General features: G+C 51.9%; 1 protein-coding gene and 1 long non-coding RNA gene across 2 annotated transcripts; one reads left to right on the plus strand and one right to left on the minus strand.

Annotated features, from left to right (window-relative positions):
- Nucleotides 1–453: 453 nt before the first annotated feature.
- LOC141410157 (uncharacterized) lies at nt 454–2,218 on the minus strand. Its single transcript, XM_074038738.1, has 3 exons — nt 2,193–2,218; nt 1,895–2,056; nt 454–1,416 (listed from the first exon to the last, which is right to left on the minus strand). The coding sequence occupies exons 1-3, from the start codon at nt 2,216–2,218 to the stop codon at nt 594–596; spliced, it is 1,011 nt and encodes a 336-aa protein (XP_073894839.1). The 3' UTR covers nt 454–593.
- A 640-nt stretch (nt 2,219–2,858) lies between these two features.
- LOC141409099 (uncharacterized) lies at nt 2,859–14,577 on the plus strand. Its single transcript, XR_012427573.1, has 2 exons — nt 2,859–2,946; nt 14,381–14,577. It is a non-coding gene; the product is annotated as an uncharacterized lncRNA (long non-coding RNA).
- The last annotated feature ends 1,948 nt before the right edge of the window (nt 14,578–16,525 follow it).

The following is a 16,525-nucleotide window of genomic DNA, read 5'->3' on the forward strand; positions in this document are numbered from 1 at the left end:
GCAGATAGAGCCACTGGGCCAAAGGCTGGAGCGTGGAATTCGGTGGTGTCACGGAGCATCAAGGAGCCAGCGTCTGGACAGTGGGGAGGGGAGGAGGGGCCTGGACCCTGCGGAGAGAGTGGGTGATGGGAACTGTCAATGCTTTCAGTGATATGATTGACAATTCAGCCCGTGTGCGCAGTGGCTCCTGCCTGTGATCCCAGCCCTTTGGAAGGCTGAGGTGGGAGGACTGCTTGAGCCCAGGAGTTTGAGACCAGCCTGAGCAACACAGGGAGACTCTCATCTCAAAAAAAAAAAAAACCTCCCAAAAAACCCCAAAAATAAATAAATAAAATAAAAATTCAAAACATTTCACTGGGAATTCAGTCCTTGCTCAACTGTGCTAGGTAGGCAGGTGCCCCTGTGGGGATGGCACCTTGGTGGCCCAGTGGAGGTCAGAGGCCACAGAGGGTGAGGAGTGGGTAGCATACAGTGGGGTGGAAGAGAGGATGAGAGACTGGTTACACAGGAGATAATCAGAGCCGGGTTCCTCACTCTCAAAGCAGGATGCCCCTCATTCAGAACAGGTTGAGCCCTGCAGTGGCGGCCTGGCATCAGAGTAAATGTGTGGCGCCCAAGAAAATCATAGACAAAAACACCCATGAAACTGTGTGTATACGTATGTGTGGGAGCATGTACATAGATGTGCTCTCTTGCTCCACCAGCTGCAAGGACACCCCAGCAGCAATGAGCACACCCGGGACCCCATCCTGGGCTCTGCACGACATTCTCCCACAATGAACCAGGTTGCCAGCAGAAATAGCTGGGTTCAGGCTGGGGCAGGGAGAATACGACAGGACCCTGGAGCATCCAGTGCCAGAAATAAAGGCCTCCGGGAATGCCGCGGACAAGTGAAGTGGGAGGGAGACAGAAGGGTGGGAAGGCATGGGTTCCCTGTCTGGTGGAGGCTCCCCGGGGGGGGGAAGCGCGTGGCAGGGAGGGCAGGCGGCGGACCGCTTTCTCACACAAGCGTCATGCACGCAAAATGAGAAGGAAAACGCCAGTTGAGAAAGGCGGGTGGTATCCCAGGGTGTGGAGAGAGTAGGTGGGAAATAGGCGTTGGGGGTGGGGTGGCGTGGCCCCTTGAGGTTGTGGCCCTGGTTGAGGGGAGGCGCAGGGGATGAGGCTGGGTCTTTCTCCCTTTCCACTGTGCTGGTGCAGGCCTGGAGGAAAACGGACGCCAGGTTTGGTGTGGAAGGGGAGCTCGGAGGGGATGAAGGCCCAGGCGGGTGGAAGAGCAGGGCGCTGGCTGGGGAGGAGCAGAGTGCAGAAGCCGGGGGTGAAGGGCAGCCGGAGCTCAGCTGGAAAGACAGCAGGAGGCGGTGGGCGCAGGGGCGGCTTCCATGGACGTTCTGGAGGCTTCTGAGGACATCAAGCCTGGAAGCCAGGACATGTGGCCTTCTTGACTTCGTTCCCCTTCCTCACCTGGGGTCTCCGGTCCCCGCTGTCCACTGCTCAGCGGCTTGGGAGGGGTCCGCGGCCTCCGCTCCTGCCAGGCGGCCCTGCCCACAGCAGCGAGAGGAGCCACGGGGCGCTGCCCTCCTCCGCAGCCCGAGGCCCACCTCACACGCACTGAGCCCACGCGCGGGTCTCTGACCGCCAGCCCCGTCTGAGCTCGCCGCACTCCCTGCTTGAGAGCCCGGGGGGCACCTGCGCCTGCCCGGGACCCCGACCTGCTCGCGGGGCCCGGCGCCTCCTCTGCAGGCAACGACCTCGCCCGCGGTGCCCCTACTCGCCCCGTCCCCGGAGGGACCGCCCCCGCCCGCGGCCTTCCCCGCCCCGTCCCTTGAGTGACCCCCGCCCGCCGTTACCCAACCACCGCCCCCGGAGGAGCCCCCGCCCGCGGTTACCCAACCTTACGCTGTCCCCGGAGGGCTCCGCGCCAGTGTTCCCCCCGCCCCGTCCCGTCTCCCAGGGCCCACTGCCCCGGTCCCCATCCCGCTCGGTCCCCGTAGGGCCGGGCCGCCGGGGGGTCTCCTGAAGCAGCGGTCCCGGAGGACAGACAGCAACACGGCCTCTTTAAGCCGCTCGGACACGCGCTCGGGCCCGTTGTGAGCTGCAAGCTCGCAGGCGTGCGCGTGCCCGTCGGGCCTAGCGAGCGCGCGCGACGCGCGACGTGCGTGGTGACGCGAACGCGTGGGGTTTCCCGAGACTGCGGGCAGGGGCCCGCCGCGCCCATCCCGATGGCTGGAGGCGTCTGAGGGGCGGACGGAGGCGGCGGCGGCGGCGGCGGCGGGAGCGGGAGCGGGAGCGGGCGCGGGCGGCGAGTGGGGAGCGGGGTCTGGAGTGGAGCAGCCGCCGCGGCGGGAGTGGACCGAGCCTTGCCGGTGCGCACCTGCCCGCAGCGCCCGCGGAGCGCGCAGCGCGGCCCGAGCGCGACGACCTCCCGAGCAGCGGCCGAGGCGGCGGTGCGGGCGCGTCAGGCCGCGACGAGGGCGCTGAGGTGAGCGCGGCAGCCCCCAGCCCCGGACCCGGCCTCAGTTCGTCCACCGGCCCGCCCAGGGGGCGCCCGCCCCGCCCCCACCGCACCCGCCGGCCGGGGCCGCGTCTTCCTGCCCCGCCCGGGTGCGGCGGGCGGCGGGCGGCGTCCGAAGGCGGGGGCCGGGAGCTGGGGTCCGAGGTTCGGGGTGCAGGGTCCGGGTCGAGGGCGGGGTCTCGGGCGAGGAGCCGGGGTCCGAGGCCCAGGGCTGGGGGCCGAGTTTCGGCCCCGGGGTGCGGGGCTGTGCGCGCCGCGGGAGCTTCCCGTGGCGGCGGCCGGGGCCTCGGGGGCGCGGGTCGGGCGGGGCCGGGCCCTGCGTGGGGAGCCGGACGTGGCGCTCGGGCCCTCGGCGCGAGAACAAAGGCCGGGCGGGCGTGCAGGCGGGGCGGTGTCGGCGGCCGGAGCCCCCGCGCGGGCCGCCTATCGGGGTGACTTTGAGGGCCGGGCGGCTGCAGGGGGCGAGCGCGGGGAAGGGGAACAATGAAATGGGGAAGCCGGGCCGCGCGCCGCGGGCGGAGTGGGGATTTAAAGCGGAAGCCGGGCGCGGCGTCGGGAAATGGGAAAATAACGGTTTCGGCCCTTTCGCTGTGCCGAGTCGCGGAGACGGCCGCGCTGTGGCCTCGCCCTTCTCCTGCCGAGGCCGGGGTCTGTCTGACGCCGGCGCCCCGCGCGTGTCGGCCGGGGGGTTGCGCGGACCCCGGCCCGGGCCCGCGAATGAATGGGCCCGGTGGCCGCGCCAAGATGGCGCTCCCGGCCGTGCCTTTGTGGGGCGGCCGCCGCCGCTCCGAGTTTCGGGGCCCGGTTTGCGATATTCCGAAGGCCCGAAGGTGGGGGAGAGGACAGGAAATAGCACAAAGGCTGGGTGTCTTCCTCCTGCCTGGATCGGCTTTTCGGCTGGAAGCTGGGTGGGGGTGGGGAGTGGGGAGCTGAAAATTCCACACGGCTGCCGGCTGAGGCTTTTGACTTTTAAGAACCTCCTATATTTTTCCCTGTCAATCGATAGTTGGTTCAAATGGTATTTTAACATTTCTTGTGTCTTTTAAATTACATGGTTAGCATGCAGAAGCAGTATCAGTTTTGTTTGCTAAATTCATTTGCATGGAAGCCTTTTTTTTTTTAAATAATAGAGGTGGGATCTCTGTGTAAAAGAGATCCTGTTAACCAGGCTGGTCTCGAACTTTGGGGCTCAAGCGATCCTCCCGCCTCAGCCTCCCAAAGTGCTAGAATTAGAGGCCTGAGCCACCATGTCCATCCTGTCTTCATGGAAGGTTTTGTTAGGATTGTGAAATGCATTTATTGAAGGAAAACGCCGATGTTAAAATTTGTGTTTTGAAAAGGGAGTTGGTGTGCATTTACAGTTAGGGTGTACAGTACTCGACTTATGGATAAACAGTGTAGAAATCTTAACCTACGGTTTTCGTTTGGGGAGCATTGGTTCATTGTATTTTCAGGTTGCTATCTATCTGATAACAGTAGTCTCAAATAGTATTAGGTGATTAAGCAGTTGCTGGTGAGATTATTAATTAAGAAAATATGAAGATTATTTTTCATGATTAGCAAATGGATGTATTAGTTTTGTGAAAAGTCCCAGTGAACCATGCATACTGAATAAGGCCTTTGGAGCAAGCATTGTTATCGATAAGGTTTCTGCATAAGTTATTTTCTAATCTGAAGTGATAGTCTTTTGGGAGAGGGAGGAGCTGTTTATTGAATGTAAGGTTTTAATTTTCATGCTATTGAGATATATAGTTTATTCTGGATTCTTTGGGAAGGTATATATATCAAGAAAGTGAATAGGCGGTTCCTTCTTTCTTTGCTAACGCTGGGTGCGTGGCTGGGGATGAAGCTGGTGCCACTGACATGGAGACAGGTCTGAGAGCCTCCCCAGGGTAGGACTGAGTGGTGGGTTTTGGCTTGGTTTATGGTAAGGCAGAACTTTATTATTATTATTATTTTTTGAGATGGAGTTTCGCTCTTGTTGCCCAGGCTGGAGTGCAATGGTGCGATCTCAGCTCATTGCAACCTCTGCCCCCCAGGTTCAAGTGATTCTCCTGCCTCAGCCTCCCGAGTAGCTGGGATTACAGCTACTGCCACCACACCCAGCTAATTTTTTGTATTTTTAGTAGAGATGGGGTTTCACTATGTTGGCCAAACTGGTCTTGAACTCCAGACCTCAGGTGATTCACCCACCTTGGTCTCCCAAAGTGCTGGGATTACAGGTGTGAGCCACCGCGCCCGATGGTTAAGGCGGAACTTTCTGACAGAGAGCTGCGCAGAAATGAACTGCAACTCCAAGGTCTACAGGCTCATCCTGTCAACCCTAGGGGAAGGCTGGACTGCCGGTGGTCCCAGGTTAGGAGCGTTTGGTTTCGTCAACACTGAAAGTCCCTTTTTTTTTTTCTTTCAGACATTGAGAGTTGGAAAACCAGTTAAATTCTGAGGTGCCTGTGCCCCCTCCCAGTTAAGCACGCACTGCCCAGGCCCAGTGTGAGGATGACATTTCATCTTCTGCTGGAACCTTTCAAGATGAGTTTTATAGAGGAAACTGTTCCAACATTAAATTTCAGCTCAGAATTAACTTTCTCAAAAGAGCACATCCACTGGACAAAAGCTATTTCTCTCGCATAATCTGAATTTATGACACAGCCATAGTTATCTCATCAGACAAGTACTGACAGTGCTCTTCAGTGATACCTTTAAAATGTTTTTATTTTTCTTCGATATCTTCAGTTAATTGTGTTTTTGGGGGGGTGGGAGAGTTGAAGTAAATTTTCTCAGGTTTAATTTTGATCTTAGAAGATTCCAGAGGCTGCAGAATAGTGTGTTTTTTGTTGTCGTTTGTTTTTAAGCTTAAAACCCACTGGGTGTGGTGGCTCACGCCCGTAATCCCAGCACTTTGGGAGGTGGGGAGGATCACATGAGGCCAGGAGTTTGAGGCCAGTCTGGCCAATATGGTGAGACCCTGTATCTACTAAAAATATAAAAATTGGCGGGACGCGGTGGCTCACGCCTGTAATCCCAGCACTTTGGGCGGCTGAGGCGGGTGGATCACGAGGTCAGGAGATGGAGACCATCCTGGCTAACACGGTGAAAACCCGTCTCTACTAAAAATAGAAAAAATTAGCCAGGCGTGGTGGCGGGTGCCTGTGGTCCCAGCTACTCGGGAGGCTGAGGCAGGAGAATGGTGTGAACCCGAGAGGTGGAGCTTGCAGTGATCCAAGATCGCGCCACTGCACTCTAGCCTGGGCAACCGATCCAGACTCGTCTCAAACAAACAAACAAAAAGCCGGGCGTGGTGGTGGGCGCCTGTAATCCCAGCTACTCAGGAGGCTTAGGCAGGGGAATCGCTTGAACCCGGGAGGCAGGGATTGCGGTGAGCTGAGATTGCGCCACTGCACTCCAGCCTGGGTGACAGAGTGAGACTGTCTCAAAAGAGTTAAACCTCTGTAAATCTTTTTTATGCCCAATGACTTCGGTTTCAAAGCTTGTACCATGTAGATAGATTTATATTGATCACTTGAGAAATAGAATTTGAGGAGTTAATTTATTTCTCAAAGGAGGTGTTGTACTATCCTGCAAAAGTACCAGAGCTTTGTTCTCTTCCCTTTGCTTTGTTAAAAATTTTCTGTGTCTTTTGGTTCATTTTCTGTGTGTGTTGGTCCACTGGAAAAGTTGTAGCTTTGTAGCTAAATACCGCTTTGATTAAAGGATGAAAAAGGTCTTCAGGGCATCTGTAGACTCATCTACCATCAGTTGACTTTTTGTAGCTAATACTTTAATGAATAACGTTGATTTTATTTTAGAAGTGCAGTGTTGGCATTTATTGTAGTTTTGTCATTGGATTGTTTGTCTCTGCCCAAAAGATTTGGCTCATGTTGGTCCCTAAATTGGATTACATTCTTACTGTCTGTGACTTTGGCTTTAGCCTTAGTGGATTGGTAATAGATATTCTCAATTTTTAAATCTGGCTTGACCATATGGCAGGCCATGTTATTTTGAAACCCCTATTTAGTGTAAGCCTCATAAGACATGTAACACAAATTTTTAGAAAATTTTAAACTGGTTTGGCTGGGCGTGGTGGCTCATGCCTGTAATCCCAGCACTTTGGGAGGCCAAGGCAGGTGGATCATGAGGTCAGGAAATTGAGACTACCCTGGCTGACACGGTGAAACCCCGTCTCTACTAAAAATACAAAAAATTAGCTTAGTGTGGTGGTGGGCACGTGTAATCCCAGCTACTTGGGAGGCTGAGGCAGGAGAATGGCGTGACCCGGGAGGCAGAGGTTGCAGTGAGCCGAGATCGCGCCAGTGCACTCCAGCCTGGGCGACACAGTGTGACTCCGTCTCAAAAAAAAAAAAATTTTAAACCGGTGTTTAAATTCTGATTTCAGGTTTGCGTTTGTTAAGAGTGGTTGGAGAGATTATGAAGTAGGCAATTCAGTTAAGTGTTTGGTTTAGGAACATAGAATGAAGAGATAAAATAGATTTAAAATGGAAACTATCAGAAATAGTTGATGAAACTGCAGTGTTCAACGTTACTGAAAGAAAAAGCAGGACAAACATATATGGGAGTGTGTATGAAGAGAAAGAGAAATACAACATCACATCAGCTACTCTGGGAGAGGGAAGGAGCACTGCCTCTTTCAAAGCTGTGTATTTTGTTCCAGAATTTTGATTGAAGAAATATAGACAATCTATAGACATTTGAGTTTGCTAGTGGATTAGTGGAATGCTGAAAGCTTTTTTTGTTTTGAGACAGAGTCTCACTCAGCCGCCCAGGCTGGAGTGTAGTGGCTCAGTCTCAGCTCACTGCAACCACCGTCTCCCAGGTTCAGGTGATTCTCCAGTCTCAGCCTCCCGAGTAGCTGGGATTACAGGCACCCGCTGTCAAGCCCAGATAATTTTTTAAAATTTTATTTTAGTAGAGACAGGGTTTCACCATGTTGACCAGGCTGGTCTTGAACTCCTGACCTCAGGTGATCCGCCCGTCTCAGCCTCCCAAAGTGCTAGGATTACAGGCGTGAACCACTGCGTCCTGCCGGAATGCTGAAATTTTTTTTTTTTAACCTTTTAGCCTCTTGTTTTTGTGGCAGTGCCTACCATTGGGTGCCATGGTAATCAGTGGAAATTACTCCTGGCTTTCAGTGGTAGAAAAGCTTTCTGTTTTATAGAGCAATGTTGCTTGCTTTCTTTTTTTTTTTTTTTTTTGAGACGGAGTCTCGCTCTGTCGCCCAGGCTGGAGTGCAGTGGCCGGATCTCAGCTCACTGCAAGCTCCACCTCCCGGGTTTACGCCATTCTCCTGCCTCAGCCTCCCGAGTAGCTGGGACTACAGGCGCCCGCCACCTCGCCCGGCTAAGTTTTACTTTTTTTTTTTTTTTTGAGACGGAGTCTGGCTCTGTTGCCCAGGCTGGAGTGCAGTGGCCGGATCTCAGCTCACTGCAAGCCCCGCCTCCCGGGTTTAGCCATTCTCCTGCCTCAGCCTCCCGAGTAGCTGGGAGTACAGGCGCCCGCCACCTCGCCCGGCTAATTTTTTTTGTATTTTAGTAGAGACGGGGTTTCACCGTGTTAGCCAGGATGGTCTCGATCTCCTGAACTCGTGATTCGCCCGTCTCGGCCTCCCAAAGTGCTGGGATTACAGGCTTGAGCCACCGCGCCTGGCCGAGTTTTACTATTTTTTAGTGGAGACGGGGTTTCACCGTGTCAGCCAGGATGGTCTCGATCTCCTGACCTCGTGATCCGCCCGTCTCGGCCTCCCAAAGTGCTGGATTACAGGCTTGAGCCACCGCGCCCGGCCTGCTTGCTTGCTTTTTTTTTGTTTTGTTTTGTTTTTGAGACGGAGTCTGGCTCTGTCGCCCGGGCTAGAGTGCAGTGGCCGGATCTCAGCTCACTGCAAGCTCCGCCCCCCGGGTTTACGCCATTCTCCTGCCTCAGCCTCCCGAGTAGCTAGGACTACAGGCGCCCGCCGCCTCGCCCGGCTAGTTTTTTGTATTTTTTAGTAGAGACGGGGTTTCACCGTGTTCGCCAGGATGGTCTCGATCTCCTGACCTCGTGATCCGCCCGTCTCGGCCTCCCAAAGTGCTGGGATTACAGGCTTGAGCCACCGCGCCCGGCCTTGCTTTCTTTTTTTTAAGATTAAGTGAAAGTATTTCCTTATCTATGTCTTCTTAAATTAGAACTCTGAGGAAGACCCATTTTTTAAAAGTTAACTGATTAAAAAGACCAAATTAAGATTATCTAAGGCAATTCTTTTTTTTTTTTTTTTTGAGATGGAGTTCCGTTCTTGTTGCCCATGCTGGAGTGCAATGGGGCGGTCTCCGCTCACTGCAATTTATGCCTCCCGGGTTCAAGTGATTCTCCTGCCTAGCAGCCTCCCAAGTAGCTGGGATTACAGGCGCCTGCCACCACACCCAGCTGATTTTTTTGTTTTTAGTAGAGATGGAGTTTCACCATGTTGGCCAGGCTGGTCTCCAACTCCTGACCTCAAGTGATCCGCCTGCCTCTGCTTCCCAAAGTGCTGGGATTACAGGTGTGAGCCACTGCGCCCAGTTTATCTAAGATAATTCTTAAGTTTATTCTGTTGAACCTGTTTTACCATTGATAAAATAATGATTTGATCATTAGTTGCTCCAAGCTTACTAATGCATTTTATCAAGAGAGGACTTTATGTATTAATTCATTCACCTGTTAAAATTGGAATACTGGCCGGGCACGGTGGCTCACGCCTGTAATCCCAGCACTTTGGGAGGCAGAGACGGGCGGATCACGAGGTCAGGAGATCGAGACCATCCTGACTAACACGGTGAAACCCTGTCTCTACTAAAAATACAAAAAATTAGCCGGGTGTGGTGGCGGGCGCCTGTAGTCCCAGCTACTCGGGAGGCTGAGGCAGGAGAATGGTGTGAACCCGGGGGGCGGAGCTTGCAGTGAGGGGAGGTCTCGCCGCTGCACTCCTCCAGCCTGGAGGACAGAGGAAGACTCTGTCTCAAAAAAAAAAAAAAAAAAAGAATTGGAATACTAAGGGCATCAATGGAATGGAATGTATTCTTGTTTACTGGTGGGTAATCGTGTCTCCATGCATGTCTGCGTGCAGTCCTGTGGCACTTAGAAAATATATTCCCTATTGCCTATGTTGATTACAGACACTCAACTTCCCGCCGAGTGTTGTAATTAATAAAACTTAAAAAAATTCTGGGCTGGGTGTGGTGGCTTACGCCTGTAATCCCAACACTTTTGGAGGCCAAGGTGAGTGGATCACCTGAGGTGGGGAGTTCGAGACCAGCCTGACCAACATGGAGAAACCCCGTCTCTACTAAAAATACAGAATTAGTTGGGCATGGTGGCACGTGCCTGTAATGTCATCTACTCGGGAGGCCAAGGCAAGAGAATCGCTTGAACCTGGGAGGTGGAGGTTGTGGTAAGCTGAGATTGTGCCATTGTACTCCAGCCTGGGCAACGAGTGAAACTCCGTCAAAAAAAAAAAAATTCTGGACACTTTCTAATTAGATGAGCATGTCAGAGAGTCTACAGTAGGTTTCAGAAGTTTGTCATAGGAATTTTAAAATAGTTCCTAAATTCTAGGGAGGGAGATAAATTCAGTGGTTTCCAAAAGGATTGGCACTAAGTTAGAGCCCAGCTCAGCTCTGTCACCTCACTGGCTGATTTGCAGTGTTAGGACTTTTATTCGCACTGAAAATCAAGATCAAGCCAACTTCTGCCTTTCCACAGGAGCTTTCTGTTCTCCCTGAGCCTGCCTTAATTTAGGTCACCTGCAGTGTTAGGACTTCTGTGTCTGTCCTCATCTGTGAAACAGGCATCCGAGAGCCGCCTTCATGGGGTCATTGTGAGGACTGAGTGAGTCTGGATGCGGGCACTGATAACAGAGCTGTGCAAGGGTTAGCCATTTCTGTTGCTGATGGCCTTTGTAAAAATTTCTTTTATGGCAAGGTTAAAAAATGTTGTTATAAGATGACAATGTACTGAGATTTTTCTTTCTCCATGGTTCCAGAAGAATATTAATTCAGGGTGTGGAACATATATATTAGCTATCTTTGCAAATCCCTATCACTTATTTACTGCCTCACTTTCTTTTTTTTTCTTTTTTTGAGACGGAGTCTCACTCTGTAGCCCAGGCTGGAGTGTAATGGTGCTATCTCAGCTCCCTGCAAGCTCCGCCTCCTGGGTTCACACCATTCTCCTGCCTCAGCCTCCCGAGTAGCTGGGACTACAGGTGTCCGCCACCATGCCCTGCTACTTTTTTGTGTTTTTAGTAGAGATGGAGTTTCACCATGTGAGCCAGGATGGTCTCGATCTCCTGACCTTGTGATCCGCCCATCTTGGCCTCCCAAAATACTAGGATTACAGGTGTGAGCCACTGTGCCCAGCCTTTAGTGCCTTACTTTCTACTAAATCTTCTCTCACATCCTTGTCTTTTCTTGAAAGGTTTTGTTTCTTTTTTTTTTTTTTTTTTTTTTGAGATGGAGTCTCGCTCTGCCGCCCAGGCTGGAGTGCAGTGGCCGGATCTCAGCTCACTGCAAGCTCCGCCTCCTGGGTTCACGCCATTCTCCTGCCTCAGCCTCCCGAGTAGCTGGGACTACAGGCGCCCGCCACCTCGCCCGGCTAGTTTTTTGTATTTTTTAGTAGAGACGGGGTTTCACCGGGTTAGCCAGGATGGTCTCGATCTCCTGACCTCGTGATCCGCCCGTCTTGGCCTCCCAAAGTGCTGGGATTACAGGCTTGAGCCACCGCGCCCGGCGGTTTTGTTTCTTTTTATTTCTTTTTATTTTTTGAGATAGGGTTTTGTTGTGTCACCCAGGCTGGAGTGTGGAATGTGATGGTATGATCATGGCTCACTGCAACCTGGACCTCCGGGGCTCATACAATCTTCCTGTCTCAGTCTCACAAGTAACTGGGACCACAGGCACATGCCACCTTGCCTAGCTAATTTTTTAAAATTGTTTGTAGAGACAGGGACAGGCTGGTCTCCAACTCCTGGGTTCAAGTGATTCTCCTGCCTTAGCCTCCCAAAGTGTTGGGATTATAGATGTGAGCCACAGCACCCTGGTCTTAAAGGCTTTCCTTTACCTTTGCAGAATAATCTTGAACTATGCCTCATTTTGAAAACTGGTAAGTTTTTGTCCTTTTTTTTGAGATGGAGTCTTGCCCTGTCGCCCAGGCTGGAGTGCAATGGCGTGATCTCGGCTCACTGCAACCTCTACCTCCTGGGTTCAAACGATTCTCCTGCCTCAGCCTCCAGAGTAGCTGGGATTACAGGCACCCGCCACCACACCCAGCTGATTTTTGTATTTTTAGTAGAGATGGAGTTTCACCGTATTGGCCAGTCTGGTCTCGAACTCCTGACCTCACCGGCCTCGGCCTCCCAAAGTGCTGAGATTACAGGTGTGAGCCACCATGCCCTGCCTGTTTATGTTCATTTTTTAGAGAATTCTCCTCCCCCCATTTATGAAGCTAGAGTTTTTTGAATTGCACCAAAATTTGTTGACATCCGTTGATTTTTGCTGACTAGGGACAATAAGTATTTTCTACTTATTTTTATAAACTGTAATACTGATTTGTTTATTTGTTTAACAGATGTTGACTTAGCACCTTCTCTCTCTCTCTTTTTTTTTTTTTGAGATAGAGTCTTGCTCTGTCACCCAGGCTGGAGTGCAGTGGCGTGATCTCAGCTTACTGCAACCTCTGCCTCCCGGGTTCAGGCGCTTCTCTTTCCTCAGCCTCCCAAATAGTTGGGATTACAGGCACATGCCGCCACGCCTGGCAAATTTTTTTTTTTTTTTTTTTTAAATCTTAGTAGAGATGGTGTTTCACCGTGTTGCCCATGCCGGTCTCGAACTCCTGAGCTCAGGCAATCCTCCCGCCTTGGCCTCCCAAAGTGCTAGGATTACAGGCGTGAGCCACCGTGCCCGGCCCCAACTTAGCACCTTACTGGGTCCTGAGGCAGTGAGCCGTAGTAGAAGGCATGTGATCCAGGGCCTTGCTGAATTCATGGTCTAATAGGGAGACTGACACGCAGGCACAGAGCAGAGGGCATTGGCTGTGGCTCCCAGGGAGACCACCCTGTCCAGAGTTTAGTGGCAGCTTCTCATAGAAAAGCTTTAAGTTGAGACCTGAATTGGAGTCTGTCTGGCAGGCAGGTGGGGATGGAGGGGAAGAGTGTATCCTAGGCTGATGAGATGGTGTGTTTTTTATCCGGCAACCAACTGGTCTCCTTTACTGTCTCCAGCACCCAGCACAATGTGTGCCAGGTGATCAGTAATTATCCAGCGGGTAAGAGCACAGCACATCCAGGGACGGAAGTTCCAAAGGGCTAGCAGAGTGGTAAGAAGTGGAAGCCAAAAGGTTTAGAGCCTGGATAAAGAGCTTTTACCTTGAGGCCAGGCACAGTGGCTCACGCCTGTAATCCCACCACTTTGGGAGGCCAAGGCGGGCGGATCACTTGAGGTCAGGAGTTTGAGACCAGCCTGGCCAACATGGTGAAACCTCATCTCTACTAAACGTATAAAAATTAGCCAGGTATGGTGGTGCACACCTGTATTCTCAGCTGCTCATCAGGCTGAGGCACAAGGATGGCTTGAATCCGGGAGGCGGAGGTTGCAGTGACCCAAGATAACCCCAGCCTGGGTGACAGAGTGAGACTCAAAAAAGAAGAAAAAAATGAACTTTTACCTTGAGAGCTCCAGGAAGCCTTGGAAGAGTTGTAAGGAGATTGATCTGATGGGGATCATTACTTGGTAGTTGAACGTAGAGTGCTCAGGGGAGGGAGGGGACTCTAGTCAGTTGGCAAAGCTGGTGTAGAAAAGGAAAGGGGTCTGGAGCAGGGTGATGACTGATAAGACCTGGTGACCGAAGGGAAGGTGAGGGTGGCGAGAAAGATGTAAATGACCACAGGTTTCTATCTGCCCTCTGGGTAGCTGTGGGGCATGATGAGTTTAGTTTGTGCGTGTTGGGTTTGAGGAGTCTCTGAGGCATTCTCATGTTTTGCATCAAGGGTACAGCGGGCCTTATACTTTCTCCTCCCTGTCCTTGGAAAACTCTCCTCCTCGCTGTGTGTTTGCACAGTTCACTCCCTCTCTCCATTCAGGCCTTTGTTCATGTATCCCTTCCTCCGAGGGTGTGCTCTGATCTCATTGATCTCTGTCGCTTTACCCCACTCTGTCTTCATAGCCTGATACTGCTCTTCCCACTTGTTCTAAGCTCCATGGACACAGGCACTCTGGTTCCCTGCAGACCAGCCCCTGAAACAGTGCACAGTAAATGTGACGTGGTGACTCCTGTGCCTGTGAATGGGAGCTCTGGAGGATAGGTCTGGGTGGAGGCAGGCCTTGGGAGTCAGCAACATCTCGATGATGATCGAAGCCTTAGGAGCAGTGGTCACTTAGAGCAGTGGTTCTTCAAGTGTGGTCGTGGACCCCTAGGGGCTCCTGAGACCGTTTCAGGAATTCACTTGGTCAGAACTATTTTCTTTTTTTTTTTTTCTTTTTTTATTTTGAGACGGAGTCTTGCTCTGTCGCCCGGGCTGGAGTGCAGTGGCCGGCTCTCAGCTCACTGCAAGCTCCGCCTCCCGGGTTCCCGCCATTCTCCTGCCTCAGCCTCCCGAGTAGCTGGGACTACAGGCGCCCGCCACCTCGCCCAGCTAGTTTTTGTATTTTTTAGTAGAGGGGGGTTTCACCGTGTTAGCCAGGATGGTCTCGATCTCCTGACCTCGTGATCCGCCTGCCTCGGCCTCCCAAAGTGCTAGGATGACAGGCTTGAGCCACCGTGCCCGGCCCGGTCAGAACTATTTTCATAATCATATTAAGATGTTATTTAACTTTTCATTGTGTTGACATTTCATTGATGCTGCAGAAGCAGTGGAGGATAAAACTCCTGGCTCCTTAGCACAACTCAAGGCTGTGGTACCAAACTAGTCTCAGCAGCCACTGTCACGGCACTCACAGTGCTCTTCACCGCCATGAAGCCGCCGTGAAAGAAAACCCTGTTAATCTAATGTCCTTGGTGAAGCAATAAAAATTGACTGTATTAAACCTTATCCTTTGAAAATCTATCTTTGTAGTATTTTGTGTGATAAAATGAAAGTAGGTATAAAGCACAGTGAAATACAATAGCTGTCTCCAGGAGGAGTTGTGTAATTGAGTTGAAAGAATGGCGGACAGAAAACAACGGCTGTTTAGATTAGATGTGGATATTTGGCAGGTACTATCTTGAAAATGAATGAAGTGAACGAGATACTTCAAGGAAAATAACTAACACTATTGTTGCCAGTAATAAAATTTGAGCTTTCAAAGGAACATTTTGGAAAACTTTGTTCTGCTACCATGAGCTTGACATCTTCCCAGTATTTTTTTTTTTTTTTTTTTTTTTTGAGACGGAGTCTGGCTCTGTCGCCCGGGCTGGAGTGCAGTGGCCGGATCTCAGCTCACTGCAAGCTCCGCCCCCCGGGTTTACGCCATTCTCCTGCCTCAGCCTCCCGAGTAGCTGGGACTACAGGCGCCCGCCGCCTCGCCCGGCTAGTTTTTTGTATTTTTTTTTTTTTAGTAGAGACGGGGTTTCTTTTTTTTTTTTTTTTTTTTTTTTTTGAGACGGAGTCTCGCTCTGTCGCTCTGTCACCCAGGCTGGAGTGCAGTGGCCGGATCTCAGCTCACCGCAAGCTCCGCCTCCCGGGTTTACGCCATTCTCCTGCCTCAGCCTCCCGAGTAGCTGGGACTACAGGCGCCCGCCACCTCGCCCGGCTAAGTTTTTTGTATTTTTAGTAGAGACGGGGTTTCACTGTGTTAGCCAGGATGGTCTCGATCTCCTGACCTCGTGAACCGCCCGTCTCGGCCTCCCAAGAGACGGGGTTTCACCGTGTTCGCCAGGATGGTCTCGATCTCCTGACCTAGTGATCCGCACACCTTGGCCTCCCAAAGTGCTGGGATTACAGGCTTGAGCCACCGCGCCCGGCCGACATCTTCCCAGTATTGATAGACTTATAAGCTAGGTGATGATACTAATGAAATTTTAAAAATATGTAATGAAATGTGTCAGTATTTGGAAGATCTGCTTAATTCAGTGAACCTACATTTTCCTACATTGCCTGTAATCCCAGCACTTTGGGAGGCCGAGGCAGGCGGGTGACTGGAGGTCGGGAGTTCAAAACCAGTCTGGCCAACATGGTGAAACTCCATCTCTACTAAAAATACAAAAAAATTAGCTGGACATTGTGGCATATGCCTGTAATCCCAGCTACTCAGGAAGCTGAGGCAGGAGAATCGCTTGAACTTGGGAGGCAGAAGTTGCAGTGAGCCGAGATGGCGACACTGCGCTCCAGCCTGGGGGATAGAGCAAGGCTGCATCTCAAAAAATAAAATAAAATAAAATATAAAATAAAATAAAATAATTTTTTTTTTTTTTTTGAGGCGGAGTCTGGCACTCTTGCCCATACTGGAGTGCAGTGGCCCGATCTCGGCTCACTGCAAGCTCTGCCTCCTGGGTTCACGCCATTCTCCTGCCTCAGCCTCCCGAGTAGCTGGGACTACAGGCGCCCGCCACCTCGCCCGGCTAGTTTTTTTTGTATTTTTTAGTAGAGATGGGGTTTCACCGTGTTAGCCAGGATGGTCTCGATCTCCTGACCTCGTGATCCGCCCGTCTCGGCCTCCCAAAGTGCTGGGATTACAGGCTTGAGCCACCGCGCCCGGCCTTAAAATAAATTTTTGTTCTTGATTACAGCTCACACCTGTAATCCCAGTGCTTTGGGAGGCCAAGGCAGGAGGATAGCTTGAGGCCAAGAGTTTGAGACCAGCCTGGGCAACATAGTGAGACCCCATCTGTACAAAAAATTTGAAAATTAGCCAGGCATTCTGGTGTGTGCCTGTGGTCCCATCTACTGGGGAGGCTGAGGCAGGAGGATTGATTGAGCCTGGCAGGTTGAGGTTGCAGTGAGCTGTGGTTATACCATGGCACTCCAGCCTGGGTGACAGACTGAGACCCTATTTCTTTCTTTTTTTTTTTTTT

Source organism: Macaca fascicularis, chromosome 1 (assembly GCF_037993035.2).
Source record: "Macaca fascicularis isolate 582-1 chromosome 1, T2T-MFA8v1.1".
Lineage (NCBI taxonomy): Eukaryota > Metazoa > Chordata > Mammalia > Primates > Cercopithecidae > Macaca > Macaca fascicularis.

Coding starts and splice junctions, on each gene's coding strand:
- LOC141410157 (XM_074038738.1), bottom strand. CDS start 2,218: ATGGGCGCGGCGGGCCCCTGCCCGCA. Junction 2,057..2,192: donor GCGGCGGGCCCCTGCCCGCA/GTCTCGGGAAAC, acceptor AGCGGCTTAAAG/AGGCCGTGTTGCTGTCTGTC. Junction 1,417..1,894: donor CCCTCCGGGGACAGCGTAAG/GTTGGGTAACCG, acceptor CCTGGCTTCCAG/GCTTGATGTCCTCAGAAGCC.